General features: G+C 49.6%; 2 protein-coding genes across 7 annotated transcripts; one reads left to right on the top strand and one right to left on the bottom strand.

The window, feature by feature from the left end:
* Positions 1-6077: 6077 nt before the first annotated feature.
* Positions 6078-18317, top strand: Atxn2l (ataxin 2 like). 6 transcript variants are annotated; one of them, XM_038328932.1, is made up of 23 exons: positions 6078-6831; positions 8280-8316; positions 8426-8482; positions 8573-8644; positions 9043-9193; positions 9680-9804; positions 11215-11306; positions 11940-12140; positions 12784-12959; positions 13097-13207; positions 13604-13795; positions 13873-13944; positions 14165-14235; positions 14392-14687; positions 14778-14847; positions 15352-15498; positions 15594-15666; positions 15757-15947; positions 16203-16332; positions 16422-16543; positions 16695-16907; positions 17028-17271; positions 17421-18317. In XM_038328932.1, the coding sequence occupies exons 1-23, from the start codon at positions 6551-6553 to the stop codon at positions 17573-17575; spliced, it is 3279 nt and encodes a 1092-aa protein (XP_038184860.1). In that variant the 5' UTR covers positions 6078-6550; the 3' UTR covers positions 17576-18317. The 6 variants fall into 6 exon arrangements, 5 of the variants coding, with proteins under 5 accessions (XP_038184860.1, XP_038184827.1, XP_038184836.1 ...); XR_005285198.1 differs by having other exon boundaries at positions 6079-6831; positions 17028-17580; positions 17816-18317; XM_038328908.1 differs by having other exon boundaries at positions 6080-6831; positions 17028-17217; positions 17816-18317.
* Positions 18318-19263: 946 nt separating this feature from the next.
* Positions 19264-22595, bottom strand: Tufm (Tu translation elongation factor, mitochondrial). Its single transcript, XM_038338593.1, has 10 exons — positions 22437-22595; positions 22140-22334; positions 21534-21700; positions 21209-21313; positions 20957-21121; positions 20704-20836; positions 20516-20620; positions 20256-20407; positions 20036-20155; positions 19264-19601 (listed from the first exon to the last, which is right to left on the bottom strand). Exons 1-10 carry the CDS (start codon positions 22477-22479, stop codon positions 19428-19430), a joined length of 1359 nt encoding a protein of 452 aa, XP_038194521.1. The 5' UTR covers positions 22480-22595; the 3' UTR covers positions 19264-19427.
* Between the last annotated feature and the right edge of the window lie 2119 nt (positions 22596-24714).

The following is a 24714-nucleotide window of genomic DNA, read 5'->3' as shown; positions in this document are numbered from 1 at the left end:
TGCGGAGTACTCCGACCTGGCCACTGCACACTGTGTGGATTCCTACAGCTCACACGGGATGGCCAGGAGTGGTGGCCATGCCTGTAACCTCAGCCTTGGGGGATGGAGGCAAGAGGGGCAGGAGCTCAAGGTTATCCTTGGTTACATAGGAAATTTGAGGCCAGACTGAGCTACAGGGGTTCCAATCCAGTGAGAGACCCTGTCTCAGGAAAAAACACAGGATCTTCAGGATCCCCAAGTTGTCCTCTAACCTCTCCAATTACACATGTGCATGTACACACATGCCCACACATGCATCTGTACATACAAGTTCACACATGCGTATCTGCACACACATGAACACATACACATAAAAACAATTAGCTAGAGACTTAGTTGTGCATGGTAGTGCTCCCCTACAATCCCAGTACTTAGGAGAAAGAAGGCGGAGGTTGGAGAGTTCAAGGTCACCCTGGTTATACAGCAAATTCCTACCTCAAACAACAAAGAGCTAGGAAAACAGCACAGTAGTAGAATTCTTCCCAGGAGATGCACTGGGTTTAATTAAATATTTAAAAATATGGAGGGAGTTCTGGGGGATGGAAGATAGATGGCCTGGGACATGCCTGGGACTCTAGTCCTTAGGAGGCCGGAACAGCAGAACTGAGCTCCAGTATGTTCTGAAACTACACAGTGTGACCCTAATCCTGAAAGCAGAAAAGATAAATAAATAAAAATAAAAAATAATAAAAAGTCAGATGTTTGAGAAATGCTGTGTGGCAGGCATGAGAAGACCTTCCTCCTGGGAGTAAGCCAGGTCTTCCAGATGGGGAGCTGCCTGCTCCTGAGACTTCAAGAACCTAACTCCCACTCCTTCCGTCTCCCACACTCAGGAGATTGGCAGAAAAAATAAAGTGCTCAGAGGGACGAAGACCCAGGGGACTGCCGTCCTGGACATTCTAATGAGCACTCACTGCTGCAGGTTTCTTTCTCTTTTTTAAAGAAATTAGGCAGGCTGGAGAGATGGCTCAGTGGTTAAGAGCATTGCCAGCTCTTCCAAAGGTCCTGAGTTCAATTCCCAGCAACCACATGGTGGCTCACAACCATCCGTAAAGAGGTCTGGTGCCCTCTTCTGGCCTTCAGACATACACAGAGACAGAATATTGCATACATAATAAATAATAAATAAATAAATAAGGCCAGGTGCTGGGTGGTGGTGGTGGCATATGTCTTTTAATCCCAGCACTCAGGAGGCAGAGGCAGGCAGATCTCTCTAAGTTCGAGGCCAGCCTGGTCTTCATAGTAAGTTCCAGCACAGGCTCCAAAGCTACAGCAAAACCCTTTCTTGGTGTTGGGAAGGTGCTGGGGAGGGGTGGGGTGAGGGAGTCCTATCCAGTGTTTCCAGGTTCTTGTCAGGACTTTTACGAGAGAGTTCACTCATGAGGGAGGCCAGTGAGATGACACAGCAGGTAAAGGCTCTTGCCACCAAAGCTGCCCTGGATTCTAGCCCCAGGATCCAGAAGGCAGAATGAAAGAACCAACTCCTGCAAACTGTCCTCTGACCTCCACTGAAACACCATGGTGTGCCCATCCTCCATACAGAAGTAAATAAGCAAAACACAGAAACACAGTGAAAACGATCTTTTTCCCTATTTTGAGAGGAAGTTGCACACTGTAGCCCTGACTGGTCTAGATCTTGCCACTTAGACTAGGCTGGCCTGAAACTCACAGAGATCCACCTGCTTTAGCCTTCCAAGTATTTGGATTTAAGGCATATGCAAGCAATATATATATATTTAATATTAAAAATATGTATTTAATATTAAAATATATATATTTCTTCAAAACATGGTTTTTCTGAGTAGCCCAGGAACTCACTCTGTAGACCAGGCTGGCCTCGAATTCAGAGACCTGCCTGCCAAGTGCTGGGATTAAAGGTGTGTACCACTGCCTGGCCAAAAAAAGGCTTTTTGTTTGTTTTTTTTGTTTTGTTTTTTCGAGACAGGGTTTCCCTGTAGTTTCTAGAGCCTGTCCTGGAACTAGCTCTTGTAGACCAGGCTGGCCTCGAACTCAGAGATCCGCCTGCCTCTGCCTCCCGAGGGCTGGGATTAAAGGCGTGCGCCACCACCGCCCGGCCACTTTACAGGGTTTTTATGGAAGGCTTTACACTAAGTCTGGGAGGGTGGTCAGAGGTTTCACGGCTATTTTTCACTGAGTGACTCGGCAGGGAATATTCATGTTCTGGTCAGTCAAGACATGAATGCGAGGTCTGGAGAGAGGACTCAGTGGTTGGGAGCACTTGCTGATTTTCTAGAGTCCGTGTTTGACTCTCACACGCCAGGCTGCTGAAGGCCATCTGTAACTCCAGTTTCAGGGGATCTGGTGCCCTCTTCTGGCACACCAGGCACACACACGACACACAAGTGCACATGTAGGCTAAACACCCATCCACATAATAAACTAGTTTATAAAAGATATGGATGGAAAGGTTAGAAATGTCTGAAGCGAAGTTATTTTTCTTGCAACGCAAACTTAGATTTTTATGTGTAAAACTTCTTATCTGTTTTGTCTATGATCAACCATCTGCAGGACTGACAAGAAAGATCACACAGACATAAATGCAGGCAAAACACCAACAAACACAAAACAAAAATAATTTTTAAAATTTCCAGAACTGTTTTGCTTTCACATTCTTTTTTTTTTTTTAAGATTTACTTGTTTATAATTTATAGTGTTCTGTTTGCGTGTATGCCTGCAGGCCAGAAGAGGGCGTCAGATCTCATTACAGATGGTTGTGAGCCACCATGTGGTTGCTGGGAATTGAACTCAGGACCTCTGGAAGAGCAGTCAGTGCTCTTAACCTCTGAGCCATCTCTCAAGCTCTTCACATTCCTTTTTGCAATTTTTAAATAAATTCTTTTTTTGTTTTTCTGAGACTGTTTCTCTGTACAGACTTGACTGTTTGGAATTCACTCTGTAGACCAGGTTGCCCTCGAACTCAGAGATCCGCCTGTTCAGGCTCCCAAGTGTTCGGATTAAAGGCATTTGCCAACACCCCCTGGCCCCTTCTTGCAGTTTTTAAACTCTTGCATTTGATCTCTTTCTTTGATCTCTGTTCCCTGGTCAATTCCTATTTCAGGAATCTGTGAATGAAGGGGTGGAGAGAGGATGAGGCAGGCAGGAGGCTGAGGAGCACCAGGTTCTGGTGTAGAATGGCATTCAGTACTTGATGAACCAGGGAAGGCTGCTGTGAGTCCCGCGAGCCTGAAGAGTCTCAGTGGAAACAGATGGGGAGGTATTTGGTAATGTGTCAACCACCAGATCCCTGAACTGTGGCATGTGACTGCAATCCCAGCACTTTGGAAGCTGAGGCAGGAGGATCAAGAGTTCAGGGCTGAGATCCTTCCACAAATAGGGAGGGAGGGAGACTTACAATAAAAGCCAAATTAAGAAGTCAAGTGCTGCCGGGCGGTGGTGGCACACGCCTTTAATCCCAGCACTCGGGAGGCAGAGGCAGGCGGATCTCTGTGAGTTCGAGGCCAGCCTGGTCTACAAGAGCTAGTTCCAGGACATGCTCTAAAAAAAGCTGCAGAGAAACCCTGTCTCGAAAAACCAAAAAAAGAAAAAGAAAAAAAAAAGAAGTCAAGTGCTGCTGTTTTCGTCACTCTGTCCCATGGGCAGCAACTATGGAGACTGAGCCCAGGTGTCCGCTGGGAGAGAAGCAAGAAAGCCAGAGCCTTCTTTTGAGAAGGAGGTGGAGGATGTGCTCAGGAAGGGAGCTTATACCCACCAAGCTGGTGGCAAAGGGCAAACCGGGGCAGTACTACATTTTTCCAGGAGGGCTGAGGCAGCTCTTGGTGCCAGTTTGGGTGCAAAGATGTTTGGGAACAGTACAAGGTTGCAGAGTTCCACTCTACCCGATGAAGGATAGCAACAGATTTTGGGGCTCACCCAATCCAGAACGCCCCCACTGTAGGTTGCAGACATGTATTATTATTTCCAGAGATGTATTATTTGCCATACAAAATCTTCCCTCCTCCAAGTTGGGAAATTTCTAGTTTACTTTTTGTTTGCTTTTGAGACAGAGTCTCACTATGTATCCCCGATTGGCCTGGAACTCTGAGACCCACCTCCTGAGTGCTGAGATAAAGGCATAGATTCCATCACTCGGGAGACATGGGAAGGAAGATCTCAGAGCTCCAGGGCGCCCTGTGCTATGCTGTATCAAAGGCGGGGGAGAAAGAAAGAAAAGAAATAAAGGAAGGGGGATTGAGGAACTAGAGAGAGATGGTTCAGCTGTTGAGAGTGCTTGATGCTCTTGCATAGGAAACAGGTTTGTTCACAGCACCCACATGGTAGTCCCGACAGCCTCTAACGACAGTCCCAGGGGATCTGACACCTTCTTCTGGCTTCTAAAGGCACCACACATGCATGCAGTACACATATACACATGAGAGAAAATATTCATGATGTAAAAATAAAGTGGAGAGTTCAAGACCAGCCGAGGCTACAGGGTACAACTAACAACCAAAAAAGGCACCCCCAGCTATTGATTCAACTATGTCTGACTGGTAATCCCTACTGGAGATTACATAATCCCAGTAATCAAGCAAAAACAGTGAGGCCACAGGCCTCACCTAAGACAAGCAGAGTGGCATCCAGAGAGGACAAACTCAGCTAAACCTCTTCCCAAAGGCCTGGGTATGGCCCAAGGAGGGGCAGCAGTGCAGAGCAGACGTGTGGAGGCAGGTGGTCCAGCCTTTGTCTCTTAACTGACTGGGGCATGTGGTGGCTGCTCCCAGGCCCAGTTTCAATTTTAAAAGCAGCAGGTTACAAACTCAAATGCTCAAGATGTACAACAGGCATGGCAAATGGAGAGTGAGCATCCTGTTTACTTCTTTATTATCTTTTGAGGCAGTATGCATTACAAAGCTGGCCTCAAACTTGGCATCCTCTTGCACAAGTTCCCTGTGTGCTAGGGACATCGTGCCACAATGATTGCCCTAGGAACATTCTTCAGACTAAACAATGCTTGCCTATATCAATGAAGTTTCATTTTTTTTCTTATTTAATTTGTAATCATGTATGTGTGCCTGTGTGAGCAGATACCAATGGAGGCCAGAGGAACAGGCAGTTATGAGCTGCCTGACATGGTGCTGGGAATTGAACCCAGGTCTTTTGGAAAAAATACACATCCTTAACTACTGAGTCATTTCTCCAGCCCCCAAGACTGAAGTGTTAACATAGTCAACTGGCTTATTTTCTTTCCCCTAACTTTAGACGTACCGGTGTTATGGCTTATGCTTACGTTCATAATTTAAGTGCTGGGATTAAAGCCATGTGCAATTAAAGCCAGGTGGATTTTTATTTTAACAAGTTATTTAGCTGTGGTCAAATTATGTAAATCTTCCACTAGCTTGAGCTTTGAGTGGTTCAGTCAGCCTTGTGTCCAACGCGAGGAACGATGTCCAACTTTTCTTTCTTTTGAAAGAGGGTCTCCCAGGTGACCTGGAATTTCCTATATAATCCAGGCTGGCTTCAAACTTCTGATCCTCCTACCTTGTCTTCCTAGTGCTGGGATTAAAGCTGTGAGCCAGCACAGCTGCCCTAATTTTGAATGAAGGCTTCTTTCATAGACAGTGTGCCATTTTTCATACGGTGACTGGCTATGTAGCCTGGGCCGACTTTTGTTAATACACTCTTAGGAAGTCTGGCCTTCAGATGGCCTGTACTGTTACTCTTCAGGGGTTCCCTATCCCGGTAAGAACAATTACTGCAATTTAATTTAGAATTGGGCACGTTTGTTCGGATGCAAATACGCTCACACGAATCATTTTAATGCGCATCCGTACTTTAAAAAAAATAAATCCCACCTGCCTAAAGTCACCTGTACTAGATTTTTCCTGTCTTAGGGATTTTTTGGCACTTGAGGCTCCGCCCACCGGGCCCCAAGTGGCGGAAGAACCTCACGCTACGACGTGACACCTCACACCACCGCGGAGACTTTCTGACGTTCCGCTGGCGGCGTGGGAGGGGCGAGCCGGCCGGCGCTTCCCCTTCACAGCTCCGGCCCCTCCCACGCCCGTTGTGAAGCAACGGCGGCCGCCAGCCTTTAAGGTGGCTTGGGCCCCAGAGCCCTAGCGATGCTCTGAGCGCCTGCGCGGCTGCTTTTCCGCTGCAAGGGCAGGACCGGCCAGAGCCACACAGCCGAGCCTCCGCTGCTTTCCGGAACTAACCGCCCGGCGCCGTTCCCCTCCGCACCCCTCCCCCGCCGGCGCTTCCGCCCGCGCTCCTCCCTCTCTCCTCCCCCAGCGGCGCGCACGCGCTCCAGGCCGGCTCGCGCCCTCTCGCTTTCCACCGGCCCGCGAGATCCCCCCTCCCCTTCCGCCTCGCGGCGCTTCCTCGCGCCGCGGTCTTCTCGATCCACCCCTGACACCGCGGGGCTCCCCCCCGCCCGCCAACGGCGGGTCCCCTGCTTCGCGATCTCTCTCGCTTCCCGCGCTCTCCAGCGGGGGCCCAGCCCCTGGCCCTCTTTCCCTTCCCTCTAATTTCTCTTCCGGACGCTGCCATCATGTTGAAGCCTCAGCCGCCACAACAGACCTCCCAGCCCCAGCAGCCGCCCCCCACGCAACAGGCCGTGGCCCGTCGGCCTCCCGGCGGGACCAGCCCTCCTAACGGCGGCCTCCCGGGGCCGCTGCCCGCCACCACGGCTCCCCCGGGGCCTCCCGCGGCCGTCTCCCCCTGCCTGGGGCCTGCATCCGCTGCCGGGAGCGGGCTTCGCCGCGGAGCCGAAAGCATCTTGGCGGCGCCGCCGCCACCGCAGCCAGGGGCAGTGGCTATTGGCAGCGTCAGGTGAGGACGGGATTTCCTGGCGGGGGAGCGCTCAGAGGCGGCGGCGGCGGCTCGGTTTGGGCCGAGGAGCGCCCGAGCTCGTCGCCGTTGAGGGCCACTTGGGGCCCAGAACCCCACGAAGGTGGGGGTAGCCCCTGGCGCCAACAGGTCGGAGGGAAACCTCCCCGGGCGGTCTGCGGAAGCCTAGGGGCGGTGCTCGGCTCTCGGGGCCTAGTCACCGCCTGGGGTCTGGGCCCTGAGGGGAGGCGGGGCGCGTCCCGCCAGCTCGGTCGGAAAAGGGTGTTGGGGGGGTTGAGGAGGTGATGGGGTCCCCAGCTCCATTACCACGAAGGATCTCGCGGTCCCCGGCTTCAGCCAATGGGGAGTAAGCTGCATGAAGGGGTCCCCGGCTGTAGCCAATAGAGGGGGGGCGCGCGGCCCACAGTTTGACCAATGGGGAGGGAGGGACTTGGGAGCGGATTGCTCCCTCCTCTTCCCGGTGTAGCCAGTAAGAAGGGAACGGGGTGGGCGGGGGCGCGGAAGCAGCGACGACTGGGAAGACTGCAGGCTGGGAAGCTCCTGCGCGCGCGCGCGCGCCCTTCTCGTACGTGCGCGCGGATGCTGTCCTATGACCCGGGCATTGGCTTGCCCCGGTAACACGTAAAGCAGAGGCGGGGGAGGGAGGGGTTGCATGAGGGTTTAGGGGTGTCTGGTGTCGGTGAGAAGGAGTAGGTGCTCTCGGTTTTTTCGGTGTGTCAATGCGATAGAGAGTGGCGCTGGACGCAGGCGCAGTGGCTTCTTTTCGGGAGGGGGGGTGGGAGATGGCTGTGGGCTTTAGTGCGCAGGCGCAGACCGGGCGAGGCATCCCGGTGGATGGCTTTTGCGGCTGCGCGGTCCCCCAGCCCCGCCAACGGCCCCCTCCTCGCCCTCCTCAACCGCCGGTTACATCAGCCGTCGAGGAGCACTGTTACCTGGAGATTGGGGATCCCTCCAGAGTGGGTAACAGGCTGAATGAGTACTGAGGGCGAAAGGTGGGGTGTAGAGAGTATAACCCTTCTGGGATTTATAGCCTAAGGCTGCTGAAAATGCTTTTTTCTTTTGGGAGGTATGTGACTGAGCTAAGTAGTGCTGCATCTGAGATGCTCGAGTTTTTCACCTTCGCTGCTGAATTGGGCTGTTGGTTTGCTTAATATAGCAGTGGTTTATTGGAAGCATGAAGTGGTGGCCTTTTGGAGAGAGTCAGAAGGTTGTATTGCATTGGCTATTCAGAGCATTTGACAGCCATTGTTTATTGAATTTTTGTTGGCTTTTTTTTAATGGCATTTGGAGAAAATGTTTTGACAGTTAACGCCTACATTACTCTTGGATGTGAGAGCTTCTAGTTAATTGCTTGGTAGCCTAAATCAGCAAGTGGACATAGTACGTTGTCCTAAAGTTCGCGGTAAAACTAGCTTTTTTTTCTCTTTCAGGGGACAGAGCACCGGAAAGGGACCCCCACAGTCGCCTGTGAGTGCCTTTTTTTTCCTTCTGTAGAGACACGCAGAATTCAAATGTATGGTACAGTCGGAGAAGAAAGTATTTACCTGCTGCCTCTTATTTTTCCCTTGTGTGACAGGTGTTTGAAGGTGTTTACAATAATTCCAGGATGCTGCATTTCCTGACTGCTGTGGTGGTGAGAGCTTTAAATTGGGTGTTTGAGGAAATTTGCTTTAAATTTGCTGTTTCAGTTTCCTCTAGTGACTATAATCTTCCACCCTTTTAGGGTTCTACTTGTGACGTAAAGGTGAAAAATGGCACCACTTATGAGGGCATTTTCAAAACTCTGAGCTCAAAGGTCAGTGTACTCAAATTAGCTTCTTTGGTTTTCGAGACAGGGTTTCTCTGTAGCTTTGGAGCCTGTTCTGGCACTAGCTCTTGTAGACCAGGCTGGCCTTGAACTCACAGAGATCCAGATGCCTGCCTTTGCCTCCTGAGTGCTGGGATTAAAGGCGTGCGCCGCCACCACCTGGCAAATTAGCTTATTTCTGAAACTAAGTAGGAGAATGAACTTGAGAGTGTGTGCTGGGTGACACCAGACAGTTTTGAGGCTTTTGCTAAGGTCTTTCGCTGGTGTTGAGAAAGGCAGGGCAGCATGAGAATTTGGTGTTGAAAGATTACAAAGGATAAGAAATAGTTGGGTTTTTTCCCCTCTTTGATACTGATCCTGGAATTTTGGGAATGGGGCTTTTGCAGTTCGAACTGGCAGTAGACGCAGTACACCGGAAAGCATCTGAACCAGCAGGTGGGCCTCGGCGGGAAGACATTGTAGACACCATGGTGTTTAAACCAAGTGATGTTCTGCTTGTCCACTTCCGGAATGTTGACTTCAATTATGCTACAAAAGGTATTGTGCGTGTCTCCCTGGGTAGAAGTTCATTCACAGGTGAACATGATGATTATGTCTTCTAGCATCTTTTTTGATAGAGGTTATTGAATGGTTCTTCTTGAAAATACATGTAGATGTCTATGAATTATGACTGGTGGTATAGTTATTCCTATTTCCTTTGTTTAGTTTCCAACTTTTGCTTTTGAATTAATATTAGGTCTGTGGTTTGGGGGGGTAGTAGGGTCTTTCTATGTAGCCCTTTTCAACCCTTAGACATCAAATTGTCTCTGCCTCCTGAATGCTGGGATTACTGGCATTTACCACCGCATTTAAATAGATTTGTGTTTTAATATTTCTACCTGTTGTCAAACAGAAACATAAAATCTAAATCTGATGTTTCTTAAAATTTCTTTTGTTAACTAAAACTACACGGAGTCAGGGAATGAGGGTGAGGAGGATGGTGTATGACCTGACTCTTGCTCCTTCCTCTTCTCTGCCACACAGACAAGTTCACTGACTCAGCCATCGCCATGAACTCTAAGGTGAATGGAGAACACAAGGAGAAGGTGCTACAACGTTGGGAGGGCGGCGACAGCAACAGCGATGACTACGATCTGGAATCTGATATGGTATGTTCTCCCCAGAACAGGACAGGCTTAATGTGTATGTGGGTTGATGTAGTTAGGTCATTCTTTTTGCTGGGTGTGGTAGGGTCGTTTTGTTTTGTTTTGTTTTGAAGTCTGTTCTTGGAACCAACTATTGGTTCTTGGAAAGGAAGGTGATAAAAAGCGTCAATTTTTTCGTCCTCTGCATTAACAATTGGTAACATTTCTTCATGGCATTAACTTTTCTTTGTTGTAAAAAGTATAGTGGGGTGGGGGGGTAGTGTCATACACCTTTAATCCCAGCACTTGAGAGACAGAGGCAGGCAGTTCTCTGAGTTCAAGGCCAGTCTGGTCTATAGAGCGAGTTCCAGGACAGGTTCCAAAGCTACAGAGAAACCCCTATCTTGGGGGCAGAGGTTGTAGTATAATCTGGGCATGGTAATTCATGCCCATAATCCAGCCTGGGGAAATTGAGAAAGGAGACCTGTGAGTTCCAGGCCAACTTGGACTAGAGAACGAAAAGCTTGACTTTAAAGAGAAAAGGGAAGATGACATAGATGACTGCAGTGTAGATCCGTATTTCTTCACAAAAACAACTATTTCAATTAAAAGTTTCGTAAATGAGGCTGGCAAGGTTGCTCAGCAGATAAAGGTGCTTGCCACCAAGCCAAATGGTGGAATGGAACAGATTCCTGCAAATTGTTCTTAGACTTCCATGTGCCTGCTATGCCACCGGAACAGACCCACAATGTAAATTAATTTTTTGTTTATTTAAAAAAAGAGAGAAAGAAAACTTACAGAACCATGATAGCATTTTTGATTCCAGAGTTTAGAGTGTAGAAGCAAGATGACCAAGGGCTCAAGGCAGTCCCTAGTCTCTTTGCAATTGGGCCACGTGAGACCCTTTCTCAAAACCACATTTTGTTGGGCTGGAGAGATGGCTCATTAGGTAAAAGCATTGAATGCTGTTCCAGAGGACTGAGGTTAAATTTAAATTTCCAGCACCCCCATGGTGGCTCACAAACATTTGTAACTAGTTCCAGGCAATCTGACTTCGTTTACACAAGTAGAACATAATGCATTTAAGAATATGTAACTGTCTCAAAAAAATAAAATAAAATTGAAAAAAAATCTTAACGAACATGTGTTGGTTTGTTCAATTTGTACAGTTTTTTTAAAATATTTATTTATTATGTATGCAATATTCTGTCTGTGTGTATGTCTGCAGGCCAGAAGAGGGCAGATTACAGATGGTTGTGAGCCACCATGTGGTTGCTGGGAATTGAACTCAGGACCTTTGGAAGAGCAAGCAATGCTCTTAACCACTGAGCCATCTCTCCAGCCCCCTGTACAGGAGTTTTTAACTAGTTGGAAAGGAATGGCATGTCAGTTTTTCTTCGTGGGTTTTAAACATTCTTTTTGTTCTCTCCTTAGTCCAATGGATGGGATCCCAATGAGATGTTCAAATTTAACGAAGAGAACTATGGCGTAAAGACCACCTATGATAGCAGTCTATCTTCTTACACGTAAGTGTGTTGGAAGTTTGAGGGTGGTGGTTTTGGGTGGTTGCAGTGCAGGACTTGCTGTTCGGTAAGGCAGGACTCAGAATGGAACAGGTTTTGTATGGTAATGTGTTTTTAGGTTTATAAGTAGTCCTCTCTCATGGTTTGCCTGCTGAACTGCTTTTCTAGTAGGTAGAAGTAACTGCTGATCTGGGAATGTGACTCAGCTGTAAAGTACTTGTACAAGTGTAAGGACCTGAGTTGTCCTCAGCAGCCCTATAAAAGGGCAAATGTGGTTAACCTTGTAATCCTATTTCTGGGAAAACAAAAACGGGTTGGGGGTAGGATTTGCTTGCTGACCAACCAGCCTAATAATCTGTGTCCCCAAAGTATCAGATTGAGAATGTATCGTGGTGCTTTGTCTAGCACTTGGTAGCTGTCTATTGACTATATACTGACTGAACTGCAGGTTAAATTTACCGGTGGAGCACTTGTCAGACATGAGCAAGGTGCTGGGTTCAACCTGTAACCTTACAAAAGGAAAAACCCGGGATAATAGATTGAATGCCATGGACTTGACTGGTCATGGAGTTAAAGCAGTGTTGTCTATGTTGTTTTCTTGCATTGGGACCTTGATCTTTTTGGGTGTATTTTCAGGGTTCCCTTGGAAAAGGACAACTCAGAAGAGTTTCGGCAGCGGGAGCTGCGTGCAGCCCAGTTAGCTCGAGAGATTGAGTCAAGTCCCCAGTACCGCCTACGGATTGCCATGGAAAATGATGATGGGCGAACGGAGGAGGAGAAGCACAGCGCAGTTCAGCGGCAGGGGTCTGGGCGGGAGAGCCCCAGCTTGGTGTCCAGGTAACTCCTGGGAGAGCTAGGAAGAACTTTTGTAAATTGTTGTTAACCTTCACCACCTTACTGAGTGTGGTTAATACCTAGTGGCTCCCAGTTTTAAGGTTTAAGACTGAAGGCCTAGAAATTTGGTAATTTGCAGCAAGAGGCTTGTAGAGGTTTAAAAGTTCTTTGGGGCCAGGAGGTCAGTAGGTCCACGCCATTAATCCCAGCACTTGAGAGGTAGAGACAGGCGGATAGTTCAAGACCAGCCTGGTGTGCAGAGCTAGTTCCAATACAGCAGGGCTACACAGAAGAAACCCTATTTCGAAAAAGGAAACAAAATTTTTTTTGTATGAAGTGTCTCTTCATTGATGTATTTGTGTGTGCTGTTTCTTCTGTCACAAAAATGAAATTTCATATACACAGCATCTTATAAAAGGGTCTCCTTGGACTTTCTGATAGGTGAAGAACGGTAAAATTATGAAATTCTTGGCCACTTGGGTTTGGTCTGGGTTGAGAAATAAGGTCGTAAATTCATAGCTACATTAGACTCTGACAGATGAAGTGTGATAGTGAAAACGTATCAGGTGCAAGGATTGACATAGGCTCTGTGTTGTTAAAGTGGTTGATTTGGGGGCCTCCTTCCCTTACTTGAGCCTTTCCGCAGGGAAGGGAAGTATATCCCTCTGCCTCAACGAGTTCGGGAAGGTCCCCGGGGAGGAGTTCGATGCAGCGGCTCTCGAGGAGGGCGACCTGGCCTTAGCTCTTTGCCACCCCGTGGACCTCACCATCTTGACAATAGCAGCCCTGGCCCTGGGTCTGAGGCACGTGGTATCAATGGAGGTAGGTTATGTTGTGGCAGGAGTGGGAAGAAGGTAGGAAGGGTGATTAATGGGATTTTAAGTAGTTGGCAGGGTGATGTGTCTGTGTTCATGTAATAAACAGTGATTTTTTTTCCTTCACATCACAAAACAAAACAGGCCCTTCCCGCATGTCCCCCAAGGCACAGCGCCCTTTGAGAGGTGCCAAGACTTTATCTTCGCCCAACAATAGGCCTTCTGGAGAAGCTTCTGTTCCTCCAGCACCTGCAGGTAGAGAGCTTCATTGGGGATGGCTGCAGCCATGGGTAGAGGTTTATACATGGGGGTTGGGAGGAATGAGTTGAATTGTTAAAATGCTGGGAGGCAGTTTGTTGATGCTTGGTGTCAATCAGGGAGTCTTAAATTTAATAGTTTTGGGGAAGAACTTGGTTTCCCTCAGTTCTAATGTGTTGGTCCATGGGCTGTAGCTAGTTGTCACTGGTTGTCAGGTGTTTTGTTGAGACTTCGGTTTTGTTAGCAACATTTAGAGCAGGAGAAACCGCAGCATCTCCAGTCTTTGTGCTACCTGATGCTAGGTGTAAAAAGCTTAGAGACCTTCTTTGGGTCTCCCCTATGATTACTTCCTGGTCGGCAGGAACCATTGTGTAGCTCTCCCTTTTCTTTCAGTGGGCCGGATGTACCCTCCACGCTCTCCCAAGTCTGCTGCCCCCGCCCCAGCCTCAGCTTCCTGTCCTGAGCCTCCCATTGGTTCAGCAGTAGTGTCCTCTGCCTCCATCCCTGTGACATCATCAGTTGTGGATCCTGGAGCAGGCTCTATTTCCCCAGCATCTCCCAAAATCTCCCTGGCCCCCACAGATGGTAAGAACCAGGTAGATGCTTGAAAGCTGTGGAGTGTAACTGGATCGCAGGCTCTTAAGGTGTCTGTCTTTCCTCAGTTAAAGAACTCCCAACAAAGGAGCCCGGTAGGACTTTGGAGGCCCAAGAGCTGGCCCGGATAGCTGGGAAAGGTGAGGGTGATTTTACTCTGTGTGGTCCCATTTACTTTGGGGGGAGTGTTTCCCTTTGGAAGTTTGTTGGGATTCAAAAGCAGTGCCCATCTGCCTTGGGTTTTATTTATCCTTTAATTCTCAAGAGCTCATTCTTTGACTTCTCATCCTATTAACTAGCCCTATGCAATCTTTCAGGGGAAAAAGTGTATTTTCTACTTATTTCACTGTTTTCTCATAGTCCCTGGGCTTCAGAATGAACAGAAACGATTTCAGTTGGAAGAACTGAGGAAGTTTGGGGCCCAGTTTAAGGTGAGGCTTGCAAAGGACCTAGGCTAGAAGCAGGATGTGGGTGTGTAAAGGGCGAGTGGATGGGAAAAGATGAGATCCAGCAAGAGTGAATGTAGGGGTAAAGCCTGGGGTCTGGAGTGGACAGTATGGTAACACACTGATTATTTCTCCTCCCAGCTGCAATCTAGTAGCTCCCCTGAGACCGGCCTGGATCCATTTCCTTCCCGGATCTTAAAAGAAGAGGCCAAAGGAAAGGAGAAGGAGGTGGATGGCCTATTGACTTCAGATCCCATGGGATCCCCAGTCTCCTCCAAGACAGAATCCATATTGGATAAGGAAGACAAACCACCCCTGGCAGCAGTAGGGGGTACTGAGGGGCCAGAGCAGCTCCCACCGTCTTGCCCCAGCCAAACTGGCAGTCCCCCAGTGGGCCTCATCAAGGGAGATGACAAAGAGGAGGGCCCTGTTACTGAGTAAGTGCTGGTGGTAGATGGGGAACATCTTTGGTGCTTATGCGCTGGTGAAGGACATGACTCAAGAGCTAGCTTTACGTTCTCTTACAGACAAGTAAAGAAGTCTACTTTGAACCCCAATGCCAAGGAGTTCAATCCAACAAAGCCTCTGCTGTCTGTGGTGAGCTGGGACTGTTTGTTGCACATAGACTTGGGTATCCTTGAGTGGGGCACAGTAGAACAGTGTAGGAGAGCACTTCACTGTCAGTATGGTAGACTGTCCTCTGCTGTGAGGAGGTACTGCTGCAGTCTAGACAGTAGAGGTTAGACTGGTTTTAGAAAAACAGTCACATTTCCAGGGTTGAGTGATGAGGCCTCCTGATTGATTCTGACAGGTTGCTTTGGTTCTTACTATTTGCCACGACAAGTATCCGTGTCATGGTTAGGACTTTGAGTTTCATCAAATCAACTGACTTGGCTTTAACTGATAACTTAAAGGGTATCTGGATTTCAGGCAACCATTTAGGGCTCTCTGCCTATTTGCTCTCTGAATTTAAGAATGCCCATTTTGTGGTTTACCATAAAGAAAAATATAAGATTTGGTACACCGCATTCCATGGGTTCTAACTGTTAATTTTAAAAGGCTGGAATGAAATTTACAGAAATAAAATGTCCTTTCTTACAGAACAAATCTACTAGTACTCCAACTTCACCAGGGCCCCGTACTCACTCAACACCTTCTATACCGGTGCTGACAGCAGGCCAGAGTGGGCTCTACAGTCCCCAGTACATCTCATATATACCTCAGATCCACATGGGACCAGCTGTGCAGGTAGGAGAGAGACTAGGTGAGCCAAGGAAAATGCTGAAAGTCCAGCTCAATGTTGATGAACAACCTGTTGAGCCACAGTTCTTACCTATCCTTAGGCACCTCAGATGTATCCATATCCTGTTTCCAATTCGGTGCCTGGGCAGCAGGGCAAGTACCGGGGTGCAAAAGGTGAGCAGGCTTGTTGGGAAGGATGGTTGGGGCTGTCTAGTGTCTAGACATTGAAGCTTGAGTTTTACATTGTTTACCCTCCACCCATAGGCTCACTTCCCCCTCAGCGCTCAGACCAACACCAGCCAGCCTCAGCCCCTCCGATGATGCAGGCTGCTGCTGCTGCTGCTGGCCCACCCCTAGTGGCTGCCACACCTTATTCCTCCTACATCCCCTACAACCCACAGCAGTTCCCAGGCCAGCCTGCCATGATGCAGCCCATGGCACACTACCCTTCACAGGTACAGAGTCCACCTCTTGAGATCCAATCTTGAGTAAGGGGAGCAGTGTTGTGACCAGCTGTGGGGGTGGCAATGTCCAGACGATAACAAAGCATTGAACCTTTGCTTTCGTTTTTTTCTTTCTTAATTAAGGTTGTTGGGATCTTTAAGATGACTATTGAGGGTTCAGGCAGTTCTTTGCACATGGACGCTGACAGGGGATTCCTTTCCAGGCTGCTCTGCTTACCACTTTGCTTTGTTTTTTTCTTTTTCCAGCCGGTGTTTGCCCCTATGCTTCAAAGTAACCCACGAATGTTGACATCGGGAAGCCACCCCCAGGCCATTGTGTCATCCTCCACTCCTCAGTACCCCTCTGCAGAGCAGCCCACCCCCCAAGCCCTCTATGGTGAGCTTTGGTGCCCACTCTTTCACTGGGCTGTGAGCCTCTATCCATTTGATGTGCTCAGCACTGGGTCATCTTCCTTCCTCTTGCAGCCACTGTTCACCAGTCCTATCCACACCATGCCACGCAGCTCCATGGCCACCAGCCACAGCCGGCTACCACACCTACTGGGAGCCAGCCACAGTCCCAGCATGCGGCCCCCAGTCCTGTTCAGGTGCCAGGAGGGGTTGGGAGGTCTGAATGGGTGACTGGAAGAGGGCTAACTTGATAGGGCTGGGTCATTCTTCAGCAGAGAAATAAGCGAGCAGGTGGCTTTCCTGCTTAGCAGAATGGGTGACACTCATACTTCACTTCTACTCTGGCAGCACCAGGCGGGGCAGGCCCCACACCTGGGCAGTGGACAGCCACAGCAGAATCTGTACCATCCAGGGGCCCTAACAGGCACACCTCCTTCTCTACCACCGGGACCTTCTGCCCAGTCCCCTCAGAGCAGCTTTCCCCAGCCAGCTGCTGTGTATGCCATCCATCCCCACCAGCAGCTGCCCCACGGCTTCACCAACATGGCCCATGTTACCCAGGTAGGATCAGGGGATACGCTGTCCCATTTCAGCGCTTGTACCACCACTTTGCACACTCTTTTGATAAGGGATCTCCAAGTGTCTTGTCATACTGGGCACTAAAGCTAATTCTCTCTACAGGCCCATGTCCAAACTGGAGTCACAGCAGCCCCGCCCCCACACCCTGGGGCACCCCACCCGCCCCAGGTGATGCTGCTGCACCCCCCCCAGGGCCATGGGGGGCCCCCCCAAGGCGCGGTGCCCCCGAGTGGGGTGCCTGCACTCTCAGCTTCCACACCCTCACCCTACCCCTACATCGGACACCCCCAAGGTGAGCAGCCTGGCCAGGCGCCTGGATTTCCAGGAGGAGCCGATGACAGGATTCGTGAGTTCTCGTTAGCTGGGGGAATTTGGCATGGAAGAGCTGAGGGGCTGCAGGTGGGGCAGGATGCACGGGTTCTGGGTGGGGATTGAGGGGTCTTGGAGGCAGGGCTGTCTCAGAGGGCGCCCGCCGACCCACACCTGTCTGTGAAGTATGTAGGGTGGGCAGAAGCCACAGTCGCCGCCGCCAGGGGCTTGCTCCTGGCTCTGTCCTTTGCTTCCCTCCGTCCTCGCTCAGTTGTGATCCAGCAGCCCCCCTCCCCACTGCCTCCCCAGCTCTCAGTGACCCCGACTGTCTCCTGACTTAGCCGAGGTAAGGTCAGCGCAGCAGACAGGGCCAGACTGGGGTGTGGGGGGCTGAGCTGGGCAACAGTAAGGGCTTTCTGGCCTACTGGGAAACAGCGTTTGACCTGTACTTCTGACAGCCCCCTGAGACTCCTGGAGGAGGCCGCTCCTCCCCACACCCCCCACACCCCCTGGACGCATTGACAGAGGGACAGCTGCTCGGGTTCTAATGCTCCTGCTCTCTCTCTTTCCCCTCCAACCAGTTCAATCTCATCCCTCCCAGCAGCTCCCCTTCCACCCCCCGGGGAACTGAAGATTGTCCTGGCCGCGACCTGAGACCTCCATGAGTGGAGGGAAGAGTGATCTATGTCTCTTCCCCCAGCAGCTCGGACCAGTCCTAGCCCCGCCCCCAACCCCTTTCCCTTGGGGAGCTGGGGAATTCCTGCCAAGCACCTTGAATGGGAGGGGTCCTTGAAGTGGGCAGGGCTGGGGTCCAGCGGGGGTGGGGGAGGTTCCTGCTCTGCCCCTGCCGGGTCCTACCCAGTCTTGTCCTCCCATCCTCTCATCTCTTCCCCCGCTGGAGACGGAAGATCTTTTATTTTCTATTATTTATAACCTCAGACTTGGGCCCCCTGTTCTTCCCCATTAACTTGAGTGTCCTGTGTGAGAGACCGACAGACAGATGCCTCAAGGACTTTTACTTTTTATTACATAAAAAAATTTTAAAAAAAACAATAAAAAAAATAAAATTTTAAACTAACTTAACCTGCTTGTAGTAAACAAATCAGGTTTTAATTAATCAGCTTCACCTAGAACTTAGGTCTTCTGTAAAAGCAACAAGTGATCTTAACCTCAAAGCTACCTCTAGCTCCACCAAAGGTGTTCTTTGTTGAGCCAGGGTCTCTGTCCTAGAACTCTGCTCTACAGTTCCGACAAAACTCTAATCCCAAATTTAGAATTCTGTAACTTAAACTTGGCTTCTTTAGCAGACTAAACTATTCTCTCAGGACTAAAGATGGGGATACTATTTAGTGGTGGATGTTTGCTATGGGGAAGACAAGAAAAGCCCCCAGAATCTGGGTATGGCTGCATACTTGGTGAGTGAAAGGGATATGGTAAATAGGGAGAGTACCCTCAGGACAGATGGTACAGGAATGCACAGGGGAAGCTGGAAAGCAATGCAAAGAATTGGAGAGTGCTGCTAGCTCCTGAGTGTCCTTTAACACAGAGAAGTCTCATTGGGAACTGCTGTGGATGGTACTGACAGCTAAGCACACACCCTCCCTAATTTATCTTGTTTCTGGGCTTCTGAGACAGGGCCTCAGGTAGGCTGTGCTGGCCTCAGTTATAGGCATGTGCTATCATGCCTAGCTATGGTCTTTTTTTTTTTTTCCAGTTTCCCTCTTGTTTAGAACGTAATAGTTGTTCCAAAGCCTTAACATTTTGCATAATACATAGGGTGCCAGAAATTGAGCCAATACCACACTAAGTGATAATCAGACTTTCCCAATCTAGGGCAATAACACAGCTGTATTTTGCTGAAAGTTACACAAAGCTCACTGAACTAGCTTCTTTTTCTCAAGTTTTTACAACACTGATGACAGTTTATAGAGTCTGAGCTTATCTGGCCTAGATACACCCACACGGCCCTGGGGTACTCCAAATCTAGTGCTCCTCCACATCTACTTACACAGAAGATACAAGACACAAGTTGATATTCACAGAACAGTTTATTTGCCTACCTCTCATGGCAGGCCACTCCTTGTGAACAGGAGAAATGTTCATAGCAGTACTCTGCTTGGATGCAGTGTGTCCACAGGAGGGAATGCTGGCCAAAGCAGCTCTAAGCTCAACAATCCGAGAACAAGTCCAGACTCAGCTCCACTTGATGTTCTTGTCCTCTTCGGTCATGGCTGGTATGTCAGTGACAATGCCAGTGCCAATGGTCTTGTTGCCATCCCTCAAAGTGAAACGCTGGCCTTTCTCTAAGATCATGGGCTGCCGCAAGATTAGGTGGAGCTTCAAGTCCTCTCCAGGCATGGCAAGTTCCTAATAGAAGGAGAAGGAAAGGGCAGTCAGCAGAGTACCTTCATTGTATAACTGCTGATAGTTAAGGGACAATTAACAGGTGAAGGAGTATCTGGGCACATGTGAAGGACCATGATCAGGAACTTGGTAGAGCCCCCCATGTTTCACAAAATACAACAGGAAGAACCAAAACCAAACAACCTTTCCTATGGCATATTTCTCTGGTGTACCTAAATTTTCAACTTTGAAGCCCGAAAGAAAGGGCTAACCTGTGTATCATGCTGTATCTCTGTATCTTTAGGTAGAACTCTGCTTTTGGGTTGTTTTTGAGACAAGACATACACAACCACCACCCAGCTATTTGTTTAATCTTTGTTTTATCTTCAAGTGCTGGGATTAAAGGCGTGCACCACCACTTCCAGGTTTTACTTTTACATCCACTAGCCCCATCATACCTTCCCTGGAGGCAAGATGACACGACAGGCCATGTCCCAAGTCAGGGAGAACATGACAGGCATGAAATGAGATACGAATGGTTTGTGGCGGCCACCCTCCTCCTTGCTGAGGACGTAAACCTAGAGGAGAGGAGCAAGGGTAGAATGCCCTGGCTGGAAGTCCTGCTTTTAGTCAAGGGACTTGGCCCAACCCTACCAAACTATCACCTGGAGCCCTCACCTGGGCCTCCACCTTCTGGTGGGGTTGGATGGAGCCTGGCTTGACCATGACCAAGCCACGCCTCAAATCCTCCCGCTTTAGGCCTCGGACCAGAGCACCCAGGTTATCCCCTGCCTCAGCCCTCTCCAGGCTCTTGTGGAACATCTCAATGCCTAGAAAGACAGGTGGGAAAGTGATCTGAGGCAGAAGGCAGGTACAAGACCTACATGGGAAAGGTCATTCAGAGACTGCCCCAGCGTCTGAAGACTTCCTTCTTATACCTGTCACCACAGTACGAATGTTCTTGTTGTGTCCCAGCAGCTCACACTCATCTCCCTTCTTTAAAATGCCACGTTCTAGTGTACCTGTTACCACCGTACCCCGGCCTGCAAAGGAACAGGACAGGTCACCAGAGATCTCAGGTTACATGGTCCCAATAGGGAGGGGTCTAAGTGAGCACAGGCCTCACCAGGAATAGAATAAACTGACTCTACAGGAAGCAGAAAGGGCTTCTCCAGGTCCCGGGTGGGCACTGGGATGTAAGTGTCCACCGCATCCAGCAGCTTCTGCACTGATTTCACTCCCAGCTCAGGATCACGTTGCTGTTGGAGAGAGACGATAGAACCCTGAAATTTCTGCTCCTCCCCCAGAATGCTAGTCTCCGGGCACAGAGGGAAGGAAGCTCTACCCCAACTTCTAACAGCAGCAGCCCCTGCTTTTACCTCCAGGGCACAGAGCGCAGAACCTATGATGACTGGGGCCTCCTCTCCTTTATAGCCAAACTCAGTGAGAAGCTCCCGGATCTCCAGCTCAACTAGCTCCACCATCTCCGAGTCCTGGACCGCATCCGCCTTATTCACATATACCACAACATGCTCCACTCCAATCTGCAAGTGAGAACGAGGCAGAGATGGTATCCTCGGTTACCCCACTTCTCACTTAACTTCCATTCCGCTCCTTCCAGACCCCCGTACCTGTTTAGCTAGTAGTAAGTGCTCTCGGGTCTGGGGCATGGGGCCATCATTAGCTGCCACCACCAGGATGCAGCCATCCAGAGGGGCAGTGCCTGTGATCATATTCTGGGTGGAGGAAGAAAGTCAGCTTAGTTCAAGGACCTCTTCAACTACGCATCATCTAACTAGGCAGCTGTGAAGATCCCCATCTCTCTGCCATGTCCTCACCACCCACAGCCACAAATCCTTTTCTTGTATCCAAACACAGCCACTATCTTATAACCTCCTCCCCTCAAACCTCCACTGACCTGTGAAGCAGGTTCTGATTGTCCCCAGCAACCCTCACCTTAACATAATCTGCATGACCAGGGCAGTCTGTGTGGGCATAGTGGCGGGCAGCAGTGCTATACTCCACATGCGCTGCATTGATGGTGATACCCCGAGCTCGCTCCTCAGGGGCATTGTCTATCTCCTCGTACTTCTTGAACTTAGCTCCACCTCCCTCGGCTAGAACTACCGGAGGAAGAGAACACACCTCTCAACTCAGGTTCAGCGCTGCAGACGAGGTTCCGGGCACACACCTGAATCCTTCATACATGAACAATCTGGATGGATAAAGCTCTCTAATCTCCAATTCTTCTAGACGCTAACTTGGCAGGGGGAGGAAGGGTACGACAAAAAGAATTGTCCAAGGGGTCTGTCCTTGTCACAGACGCTTAACTTCTCCACTGACACTTTCAACCACTCCACACAGAATGCCATTCAGACTGTTTCAGATTGAGCCTCACAGAGCTCTTCTTGCACAGGCCAACCTGTCTCCTGCATCGTCCAATCTGAAGGATTTTGGCGCCAGGCTAAACAACAGACTACAGACACTGTACTCCCCGGCTCTGGTCCTTCCAGCTGACAGGGCATTGCCGGATGCCCCCAACCAAACCCAACCCAAACTCACTTTTCGTGATGGCTGCGGTCAGGGTGGTCTTGCCGTGGTCCACATGGCCGATCGTACCCACATTCACATGGGGTTTGTCGCGCACGTAGGTCTTCTTGGCCTCCACGGCAAGACCGCGACACAAAAAGGGCGATGCCCGGGCCTTCAGCGGCCGCAGCCGACCTTGCAACAATGGGGTCGGGCTGGCACAGAGACCTGCGGGGAAAGGAGCTTGGGGTAGTCAAAGGAGTGGATCCGAACCCAACTACCTCGATGCCCCATGTCTCCAGGCTGCCTGCGCCCAACCCGCCCCCTCACCGCTGAAGCGGGGCGTCGCTCGTAATAGGGTGGCGGCCGCCATTGTGGGACTACACGGCGACCGGGACCGAAAATTAGGCACCGGGAACCCGCGCGTGTAGGGAAGGACGGGCACTTGCTACTACAGATCACTTCCGGCGGAAATGAGGGTCGGGAGAGCGAGTTTGGGAGCCTCTAGCCGCCAGTCTTTATGGCCATGGCCACTGATATCCGGGTATGAGGCGGAAGAGGAGGATTTTGTCTCGCGGGGAAGGACACAATTTCTACAATTCAGCCTGAGGGGCCGTTTTTAGGAGGAAAGTGCGCAGCATCCCACAATGCACCAGCGCCCTCGAAGGCTTATGGGCGTTGTAGTTTCTGGGCGGCAGGCGTTTGCTTAGGGCTGGGTTCGATTCACAGGGAAGATCTCCCAGCCTGTGAGAAGTAAAAATAACTGGAGGTAGGGATGGATGAGGTCCAGAGAGTTCCAGTCCCCATGTCTCTTGCAGGAATCCTGTTCTCTCTCTCTCTCTCTCTCTCTCTCTCTCTCTCTCTCTCTCTCTCTCTCTCTCTCTCTCTCTCTCTCTCTCTCTCTCTCTCTCTCTCTCTCTCTCTCTCTCCTCTTCTTTCTTCTGAGACAGGGTCTCACTCACTACATATCTTTGGCTGGCCTGGAACTCGTCATGTCGATCAGGCTGGCCTGACTCTAGAGAGATCCGTCTGTCTCAATCCTGGGATTAAGGGTGTGCACCCCCACGCCCGGATAAATTTTCTGGGTGATAGCGCCACCCGTCTTATTTTGTTGATGTAACACCGAGGTTGAAGACCAGCTTTGAGAACTGACAACCTGAGTCTTTGATCTCCAGGGCGGAGCACATAGCTGATACCCGGTAAATGCCTGTTGGCTAAAAGTGTAAGGGCAGCAATGACTTTGAACTTTGATGTCCGTGTTTTCTCACAGCTTCCTCATCTCTCCCGAGGTGTTAATAGAAGCTACTCAACTCTTGACCTCCTTTCTGAAATTTGCCCTATAAAAGCTCGATTGACAGAATTTTTCCAAATGCTGTAGATTCCCTAATTCCATCCCTAGAGAGATAATGATTGAAAGTCTATGCACAAACAAGGAATCTATATCACACTTCCTCCAAAAAAAAAAAAAAAAAAAAATCAAACGGCTCTAGATACACTTATGACCCCAGCACTTAACACACTCAAGCTGGGAATCACGTTCTAAGGCCTGAGCACAGACTAAAAAGGCAAAAATAAAGAACAGTAAGTTAAAGTGTTACTAGGATCTTGCACAAGACTCCCCTCAGTTTTTGTGATCTTTTTATCTGAAGTATCCAGAAGAGGGGCTGGAGCGATGACTCAGTTAAGTGCACTGGCTGCCTTTGCAGAGGACCTATGTTTAGTTCCCAGCAGTTCACAAACATCTGTAACTCCAGTTCCAAGGGATCTGGCACCGTCTTCTGACCTCTGCGGACTCCAGGCACGCACACGGTGCACTTACATACATGTAGGCAAGACACTCCTACACATATTTTTTTTTCAAGACAGGTTTCTCAGTAGCTAAGGATCCAATCCTGGAACTAGCTTTGTAGACCAGGCTGACCTCGAACTTACAAAGATCCACCTGCCTCTGCCTCCCAAGTGCTGGGATTAAAGTTATGTGCCACCATCGCCCGGCCATACACATAAATCTTTAAAAAATTTTCAGAAGAGAAATGCAAGCTGGGCAGTGGTGGCGCACGCCTTTAATCCCAGCACTCGGGAGGCAGAGGCAGGAGGATCTCTGTGAGTTCGAGACCAGCCTGGTCTACAAGAGCTAGCTCCAGGACAGGCTCTAAAGCTGCAGAGAATCCCTGTCTCGAAAAACCAAAAAAACAAAAAAAACAAAAACAAACAAACAAAAAAAAACAGAAGAGAAACGCAAGAATACGGATGGAGTTTATTATACAGTATAGTGGAGCATGGGTTCTGTCTCTGACGGTGTCTCCAGAGGTCTTGAGGGCTCTGATCAGATGAGTAGGTTAATCTTTTGATGGAAGTGTGGATTCAGTCCTCCATATCCTGCTGAGGGCTCCTCCATCTTGCAGCAAGATAGCATCTAAGCGGCCTGTGGGCTAAACTGCACTTCCCGTGGTCAGACAGAAAGGACAAAAGACAAGCATGGTGATGCACACCTAAGATCCCGGCATACAGGAGGCTCAGGCTGGACCATGACTAGTTTGAGCTAGCCTGGGTTTCAGAACTGTCTCAGAAAGCAAGCAGATAGGCTAGGAATATGACTCAGCTGAAG

Source organism: Arvicola amphibius, chromosome 1 (assembly GCF_903992535.2).
Source record: "Arvicola amphibius chromosome 1, mArvAmp1.2, whole genome shotgun sequence".
In the NCBI taxonomy this organism is placed as follows: Eukaryota; Metazoa; Chordata; class Mammalia; order Rodentia; family Cricetidae; genus Arvicola; species Arvicola amphibius.
This window is presented reverse-complemented; position numbering and strand designations above follow the sequence as displayed.